General features: G+C 44.9%; 1 protein-coding gene across 1 annotated transcript; it reads left to right on the top strand.

The window, feature by feature from the left end:
- The first annotated feature begins 3947 nt into the window (after positions 1 to 3947).
- On the top strand, positions 3948 to 8608 carry gpr37l1a (G protein-coupled receptor 37 like 1a). Its single transcript, XM_029682802.2, has 2 exons — positions 3948 to 4795; positions 5861 to 8608. The coding sequence occupies exons 1-2, from the start codon at positions 4127 to 4129 to the stop codon at positions 6830 to 6832; spliced, it is 1641 nt and encodes a 546-aa protein (XP_029538662.1). The 5' UTR covers positions 3948 to 4126; the 3' UTR covers positions 6833 to 8608.
- Positions 8609 to 9652: the final 1044 nt, after the last annotated feature.

Genomic DNA, 9652 nt, shown 5'->3' with positions numbered 1-9652 from the left:
TAGTCATTTTTTGCGTCATCATTGCATGCGATCATCATTCTCAAAGCCGCTGTTTACTTCTAAGATCACTTTAGCTCCGCCCTAAAAACCTGATTCAAATTCGACACAAACCTTCAAATAGGTATGTAATGACACATTATATAAACTCTTTATAGTGTTTTATTTACATTTTAGAGGAAATAAGGTGATAAGTTGGACAGATCAAGTGAAAAACAGCTATTTTCCCACACAACATCTCTCCTTCTCACTATCACGCATTAGTTTCACTACCCGCCATTTTAAAAAAAAGACCCGACAGAAACGGGCAGCGTTTAGGTCATGTCATTTATTTTGTTGGAAAGGGGAGTGTGTGCGTGCGCGTGTGTGTGTTTGTTGACAAAGCCTACAAGACAGGTAGCTTGTTAATGCCAACTGATATATTTAGGTTTAGTTGTCTTAACAAAATGTTTGTTTGTTTTCAGGATGACATCTTCATCCCTGAAAATGTTTTCATCCTGGAGGAGACTGTGCAGGAGGCAGAGGAAATATGTGTAATCCATGTTATTTCTAAGGCTATTGTTAATTTCAAGTATATGCAGTGAATCTTGAATATAACTATAGCCTAATAGTTGCTTTCATTTTTTCTACCAACAGGAAAGAACGGTTAGTACAGCATGCCAAACTGACCCCTGGGTGCCAGAATGTTCCTGTGCTGCGGTGGAGAAGAGGTCCACCGAGACCATCACTAAAGAGCTCAGTGCCCAGCTAGATTGTGCTCACATCCATCAGTATACATCCAAGGCCTGCCCCTATACGCCACAGATGGAGCTGACAGAGAGTGAGATCAGTGAAGACCATAAAATATTACTTTGGGGGAGCTGGCTGGTATTCCCGAAAATGGAGAAGGAGCAGGCCATTCAACAGCGAATTGAAAGATACACCCATCCATAAAGGGAATCGGAGTGGAATTGTTTTTCCACCAATTGTATTTTTATACCCGTTTCAACCTTGTCCCCGTCCTGCTGTTTCGACTCTCTCTCTCGCTCTCTCTCAACCTATGAATGCTCAGCTATGAAAAGCCAACTGACATTTGCTCCTGAGGTGTTGAACTGTTGCACCCTCTGTTACCACTGTGGATATTATTTTTATTTAAAAAAGGGCTTTTGTAAAAATACATTTGATTGATTGTTTGCTGTGCTGGATACTGTCTGAGTGATGGGACATTTTTATCGTATCTGTAACATATTTTGGTGTGTTTAATCTCCATTTTAACTTCTTAAAGTGGCAATCAGCAGTAGAAACAATAACAAAGTGCCTCCCTGCTCGTCTTTTGGTAAAAATCAGAGGGATTGAGAAATGTAACCACTCTCAATTTCATAGACAGCGCTATAGATGCAAGGACTGACCATGTACACAGTTCGCTTTGGATAAAGGCGTCTGCTAAATGGCATATGTTATTAAAGTCTACTTTCATGAACAGCCAAAAAGCACATGAAATCTGATATTTTAAGCCACATTCCAAGTCTGATACAAATCTGATTCCCGGCCACGTGACCTACATCTGAACTGTCAAATCTGATTTATTTGTCCTCAAGAAGTGTTTTTTCGACGGTTATTTGTCATATCTTGTTGCTCACTGGCTACCGTGTTCACAGTTTGGCAAGAACATGTGGTAGCTTAATAGCTTGTTGATTGTTTACAAAGAAATGAGTCAACGTGCTAGAACGCTAAGTGGCTAGTTGAATGCTGTGGTTAGCCAAACATTATTTGTTTTGAAAGTTGGATCATCTTATCCTTTGTGGCTTTAAAAGTGTTTTTACATTATAATTTTCTACATTAAAAAGCAACTGGGAAACATCCATGGCAGGCATTGCTGTCACCTTAACTTCTGAGCAATTGGAAGCACGAGCAACACAACCAATCAGCCTACACCAGTGCGCACACACGTTGTTACTATGACAACGAGTTTAGCCATGACTGTCTGAACAGACACACCTGATTTGGTCACTGGTAACTTTCTGTTTGTACAGTCAGTAGTCCAAAACTGATTTGAAAAACAAAACTGATTTGAGCATTAAGGCCTGCGGTGTGTACAAGTCTTCAGAGCTTTTCACACCTTGATTGTACAATATTTGCAAATTATTCTTGAAAAAATGATTCAAGGTCTATCGAGTCTATCAAGCCAATGTTGTCTTGGTAAGCAACTCCAGTGTATATTTGGCCTTATGTTTTAGGTTATTGTCCTGCTGAAAGATGAATTTGTCTCCCGGTGTCTTTTGGAAAGCATACTGAAATAAGTTTCCCTCCAGGATGTTGCCTGTGCTTAGCTCTATTCAATTTCTTTATATCCCTCAAATAACTCCGTAGTCCTTGCTGATGACAAGCATACCCATAACATGATGCTGCCACCACCATGCTTGTTGTGTTGGATTTGCCCCAAACATAACGCTTTGTATTCAGGACAAAAAGTGAATTTCTTAGCCACAGTTTTTGCATTATTACTTTTTGCCTTATTGGAAACAGGATGCATGTTTGGGAATATTTTTCTTCTGCACAGGCTTCCTTCTTTTCACTGTAATTTATGTTAGAAGTAACTACAGTGTTGTTGATCCATCCTCTGTTATCTCCTATCACAGCCATTAAACTCTGTAACTGTTTTAAAATCACCATTGGCCTCATGGTGGGATTTTGAGCGGTTTCCTTCCTCTCTGGCAAATGAGTTAGGAAGGGCGTCTGTATCGTTGTAGTGACTGGATGTATTGATACACCATCCAAAGTGTAATTAATAACTGCAACATACTCAAAGGGATATTCAATGTCTCCCTTTTATTTTACCCATCCACCAACACGTGCCCTTCTTTGCGAACCATTGGAAAATCTCCCTGGTGTTTGTGGATGAATCTGTGCTTGAAGTTCACTGCTCGACTGAGGGACCTTACATATAATTGTGTGTGGGGGGTACAGAGATGGGGTAGTCATTTAAAAAAATCATGTTAAACACTATTATTGCACAGAGAGTGAGTCTATGTAACTTATATATATATATTTGTCACTTAGCAGACACTCGTATCCAGAGCAACTAGGGTTAAGTGCCTTGCTGCTCAAGGGCACATTGGCAGACTTTTCACCTAGTCAGCCCGGCGATTCAAAACAGCGACCTTATAGTTAGTGACCCCAAGCTCTGAACCACTAGGCTAACTGCCACCCCGCAAGTATGATGTGACTTTTTAAGCACATTTTCACTCCTGAACTTATTTAGGCGTGCCATAACAAAAGGCTTGAATACTTATTGACTCAAGACACTGCAGCTTTTCAAAAAAAAAGTCAAGGGTGTGAATACTTTCTGAAGGCACTGTAATGTTGTTATAATAAATATTATTAATCTAACTCAAATCTCCTTTTCATGAATAAGAAAAGGACTGAAAGTGTTACCTTGTGGCCCAATTTCCCCTATCTACCTCCCCTATCTACCTCTCCGTCTACCTCTCCATCTTTCTCTTTCTACTTCTATCTATCCAACTCTTCAATGGAATTTAGGTTATTCTCTGTCTCTTACCAAACAGGGTTGCTGTTTGCATTGCATGGAACCCCATCATGAAATAATCCAGTCGTCATGGGAAATTAGATTGCTGTTGGAGTGTGAAGATCTCTCTAACGTAAATAAATCATCTGTAGGCCTATAACAAATACATTCCATAGAAAGACATAAGAAAAAGTATATTCAATTAAAATGGCTATTTTGAACAATATATTTTTCCTACCATCTCCTGTCCACTGGACATTGTGTTTTTTGTTTAGGCCTGCTTTCTGCCACTTTTTGGGAAATATGGCCAAGATGAATTGCCTTGCTTTGATTGAACTTGGCTTTGGCTTGAGGTCTGTCTCGCCCATCTCGCCCATCTAGGCCACCAGAGGGCGGATGTGGTCTCTTGAATGTGCAGGGCATGAGTGAATAACGGCCATGCTTGTTGGAGCCAGACAGACGCTCAAAACTTCTACATCAGGACCAGCCGGTGGACGGATTTTGAATACGCTTCTGAAACGATTTGTGAATACATTTAGGCTTTTATGGAGTGATCCCTTATAAACAAGCTCAACACTTTCAGAATATTTACGTACTTTGCTCTGAACGTTCTATCAAGGTAAAATGACTCCGCTTTTTGCTTTGTTCGTACTTTTCCTGAGGGCTGCGGAGCCCCGACATGTCGGCTCTGGTTACACGGCGCTGAGGAGCCAGGACAGGGACGGGTCAGCGCGTGTATTAACCACGGGGAACGGAGAGTCAGACACTGGGGTGAATCTGAATCAGATTGGAGGAGGACATATCGAATCTCTGTTGCAGGAACCAGACGCAAACCCAAAGAGAATCCCCCGGGGCGCCAAGGATGGGAGCTCGAGAAACCGGGACCAGCAGTCTCCCCACAGCTACCGACACCCCAGACCGTATGACCCGGACGGCTACTTTACCACGCCCAAGAATGCACACCTGGCCAATAGCACCGCAGACAGAGATTCCAAGGGTTCGGTGCTGCTACACAACCCACTCTACCCGGTAACTGACAGCTCCTACCGGGCTTACGCAGTGATGCTGCTGGCGCTCATCCTATTCGCTATGGGCATCATCGGTAACCTCGCGCTCATGTGTATCGTTTGGCACAACTATTACCTGAAGAGCGCGTGGAACTGCATCCTGGCCAGCCTTGCGTTCTGGGACTTCCTCGTGCTCTTTTTCTGCATGCCGGTGGTCGTCTTCAACGAGCTCACCAAGAGACGGTTGCTAGGCGACCTGTCATGTCGGATTGTGCCTTACATGGAGGTAAAAAAAAGTTCACATTGAACGTCCACGTACGTGAGGACCTTTCAGCCGTGTGCGTTCACAAGCGCAAAGAGATGCAACTGTTGCGTCATGCGCAGGTGCCCGTTATTTCTGCATAGGATCTAGCTCTCCTCGTTCTCCCATTATTGAACAGTAGGGCTAGGCCAGTCATACACACAAGTGTTCATACTTTTGTATAAATACAAATGATTATACCTAGGTACACATGTGATGATGTGTAGGCAGCAAAGATATAAATAAAGAGTCCATGAAGAGATACAAAGAACTCTTATTGTAAAAGGCCTTATCTTATTATTTATATATATGGGTGATCGGGCTACTATTCACATATTTTTGTGCATGAATACTCCCCGTGTTAGTGCCATCAGGGCTGAAATAGTCCCCTTGCAGGGTTGATGGTGCTAGCCCAACTCTGGCTGTTCTACTTGTCTGGGTATTTATATATTTCAAACACAAACTATACTTAATCACTATAATGTGTGTGTTTTATAGTTGTAATTACACTATGTGCACCACTGCCCGTGTATATAGCTGTCTTCAGACCAGTCTGCCAGACCCCTCTGTGTTGTGGTAGTTAGCCCATTGTTATGCTAACAAGTGCCCCACGCTAATAGTCTGGTGGGGTGTGCTTAACTAATTGAGGTTGTTAGGAGCTCTATCGAGGAGGGGATCTGGGTCAGACAGGACGCTCTAATGTTAGTCTATATGCTCTTTTTAACCAAGCCTACGACATTTGCATATTCCTGGGGCATCTATTCGGGGCAGTAGTGCTTCCCCCAGTGTTTTCTTTAGCGGGTTGGAGAAGCCTCAGAATCAGCATCAAGACCTGCCAAATGAACATCTTGTATTGAAACCAGTGTCACTCCATCTATCCCATTCACTCTCCCTCTCCTTTCCACTGTCCTCTTCTCTCCTCTCCGTCTTTGCCCTCACCCCTCTCTCCCATCTTCACTTTCTCTGCCTGTTTCGCCTCCCTCTCTACACCTCTCCCCCCTCTTCTTCCTTGTTTCTCCCTCTGTCCTTCTCCTACCCCTCTCCTTCCAGGTGACCTCCCTGGGAGTAGCCACATTCAGCCTGTGTGCATTGACCATCGACCGGTTCCACGCAGCGACCAGCCCCCAGCCCCAGGCCCCGCGGGTGGAGCCCTGCCAGTCCATCCTGGCCAAGCTGTCTGTGGTCTGGATCGGCTCCATGGTCCTGGCTGCTCCAGAGCTGCTGCTGTGGCAGCTCACCCAGGAGGTCTCCGTCCAGCCAGGGGGCTTCGTGGTGGACCTGTGTATCCGGAGGCCCTCCCTCAGCCTGCCCGAGTCGGTCTACTCGCTGGTGCTGACCTACCACGAGGCCCGCATGTGGTGGTGCTTCGGCTGCTACTTCTGCCTGCCGCTCCTCTTCACCCTCGCCTGTCAGTTGGTGACGAGACACGTTGTCGCTGAAGAGGCACGGAGGAAACAGGGGACAACCACAGTAGTAGGAGGAAAAAGAGTACGCCCTTCCTCCTCCTCCACCTCTTCTTCATCGTCATCCTCCTCCGCTCCTAAGAAGCAGCAGCAGCTGAAGAGAGAGCGTAGGTTGAGTTCCACGGTCGTGGCTTTGGCCGTCGTTTACGCCGCGTGTAACCTCCCCGAGAATGTCTGTAGCATCGCCTTGGCCTACATCGCCAACCCCGTCTCCACGACAACTGAGGCCCTGCTGGCTCTGATTGGCCAGTTTCTGTTGTTTGTCCGTTGCTCGGTGACACCGGTGTTGTTCCTGTGTCTGTGTCGTTCACTGGGCCAGGCCTTCATGGACTGTTGTTGTTGCTGCTGTGAGGAGTGTCTACCAGACGGAGCCTCTTCATCATTGTCTTCCTCGACTACCGCCACAGCGGCCTCCACCTCCCTCTCCTCTCCGTCATCACTCTCTCCGTCGTCCACCAAGGAGGAGAAGCTGACGATTGTGTCTGGGACCACACCAGCCATCTTCTATGACAAGGCCAAAGACAGCTCCTCTCTCATGGTCATCGGAACACCCTGCTGAGGTCCTCTCCCTGACTAGCCAGGAGTCACTTCATTGGAGCACAAAGTGACCAAGCTACCCTTAGACCTCCAGACCTCCAGCTCTCTTACCCCAACCTCTCTCGGCCCACGGTGGCTGTGCTGGGCATTGAACTGAATGAAGATAAAGGATCTCTATGATTCTCTGTCTTTAGAGAGTGACTTATTTGACCTTTATTTACCCAAGAAGACTATTGAGATGAAAGGTAGACTCAACACTGTTGACATCATCATGCATAGGGGGCGACTTCCTGCTTAAAGCCCACTTTTTATGAGATAACGGTCATTGGTTTTGAGAGAATTATGGTTATGACTACTTGAGGAACTCTAGGGCTTTGGTTGTCTTCAATCCCTCCCAGCCGCGAGATAAGTTATGAAGATAACTTAACCATTATGACACGAGACAACATATCAATTGTAGTGGTGGAGCTGAAAGCTAGAAGAGAGCTGAATCAACTGCCATAAACTCTTCTCAGCTTTTTTAAAACTAGTTTTCTATACTCTCTTATAATAAAAAAAGAACACCAACAAAGACATTCCATTATCCTTACAAAAAAAAGAAACAATTATCTTAGCTGTGAATAATGGTCTGGATTCTTAGTGTATTTTTTTTTTTTACTTCCTGAGTTTGTATTAGTGGAGATTAACAACAGAAAGAGCCTTTGAGGGATCCTCTGACTGTGTCCGTGGGGTACATGTTCCCTCTCTAACCTCCTTCTAACCCCCCTGCACCCCATCTCACAGTGATCTACAAGGGAAGGAATGTGGTAGAATGGTACCCGTCAAACATCAGTCATAACACCCACTACTGCTGGTGACAGACTGTTTACACATGGTGTAAATATTCATTGACCTTGCCGTTAGCTCGGTAACTAACAACCAGTACAGTGTAGTCGTCTAGGATCTCTCCAGAGCAATGTGACAGTGGGCGCAAATCAATGGTCTGGTGTGTTAAGAATTGTTCCAGTAATGTTTGTTGGTGTTGCTCAGGGTTGTCTCATCGTTTTGCCCGTCAAAAAACCATGCTGCTGAGCATCTTCTGCAGAGCTACGAACATTGCTCAGGGCCCCTATCCACCAAGCGTCTCAGTATAGGAATGCTGATCTAGGATCAGTTTTGCCTTTTGGATCAAACTTGAATATTATTATATGGACAGATCCTTTATCAGCACTCCTACTCATGAGAGGCTTTGTTGACACAGCGCCCAGATTTTACACCACGTCTATTCTACAGATAAACCCTATTATTATTATTATTATTATTAAAAGCGATTAGTGTAACCACTAGTCCACACAATGGCTCCTGTGTCAATATGTTGATATACTGTAAGTCGAGATAGAACCTAACCAATCCCTATCAAAATGGTGAATCTGTGTAGAGTACAATCTGACTGATACAATGCTGATATCTATTGTGGTTTGCTGTCATGTGACACAATACTGGAATTTCGACCTGCTCAGATTGCAGGACCCAATGAACAATATTTTAGTGTCCATGTTTCAGTGTATTTCAGTCTACATATGTGTACAATCTGGAAAACTTTCACTCCTCAAAAAGAGATCAGTCAAATCATATGAATGTAGTAACAAGTTATCAATAAATCAATTGTTTTTCTTTGGAATTAGTATATATTCTCTTATATTGTGAATTTACTGCAATTATGTCTGATTTGAATCTAACATAGTTTATCTGAGGTAGTATTTAGTCACGGGTGTTTTGTATGTTTTTTTATTCAGTGCTCAATAAATAGTGAAACAGTGTCTGTGGTCTTGTTTTTACTGGCACGGAAGTCATGGCTGAGGGAAAGCATCTATCAGAGCATGAACAAGTCACTGTCAATTTAAAGAGACCACCACGTCTGCCCACACACACACACACATGCACGCACACACACGGACGCATACACACACAAGTACACACATTCTCTGTCACAGACACATATCCTCATCCATCATCCCTCTCTCACACACACACACACACACACACTAACAGCACAGAGGACATTGACAGTGAGGATCCTTCGGCTGGTCGACCCTGTCTTATGTGTTGCGTCTCGGCTCCCTGAGCTGAAATATTTGTCCTCCCACTTAGTTCTGCCTGGGACTGAGAGGGGGGGGGGGGGGGGGGCGGGGAACTCTCATAAGGAGAGCATTGTTCCTCAGCCCTCTCCCCAGTCCCAGTCCCCTCACTGCATATCAATGTCCAACCACCGGGGGAGTTGCCAAGCTACCGTCACATTGAAGTTCCCCTCGCAGTCACCAAACAGAACCAAGAGAGGGAGACGAGGGGAGAGAGGGAAGAATGAGGGAAAAAGGGGGCACTAGGCGACCAAAACAACCCGCACTTTCCCAAACCCTTCAGTTGCCCTGTGGTTCCCATGACGACGAATGAGGGGCCTTTTTTGGTCTGGTCTCTTGTTTGTTCGGGCCAGACGTTCCGTTTTTTGCTGCGCATGGAATTCTCCTCTGTCTACCAAGCCACCATTGAGTGTCTGAGGCTGCATAATGGGAAGGTTCATTAAAATGAGAGGCCTTATCGCTCTCTCAGACTGCTTACTTTTCTCATCAGACAAGGTTTTCAAACCTGATCTGCATCCGAGATGAAGCGAGGTGGGGCTGAAGTGACTCTTGAAGTAGGCTAAGGTGACAAAGCGCAGCAATGAAAGCCAGGATGAGGAGGGCACAGTTGACACATAGTATTGGAACTGTGACCCACATAACGCGGTCGGAGTGTTTTGGTGACACACCAAGTGAACAGGTTCTAGCCAGTTAGGAACCAGTCTGGGTGAGAAACAGCTTGGGAA

This window comes from Oncorhynchus nerka, linkage group LG15 (assembly GCF_034236695.1).
Source record: "Oncorhynchus nerka isolate Pitt River linkage group LG15, Oner_Uvic_2.0, whole genome shotgun sequence".
Taxonomy (NCBI): Eukaryota; Metazoa; Chordata; class Actinopteri; order Salmoniformes; family Salmonidae; genus Oncorhynchus; species Oncorhynchus nerka.
This window is presented reverse-complemented; position numbering and strand designations above follow the sequence as displayed.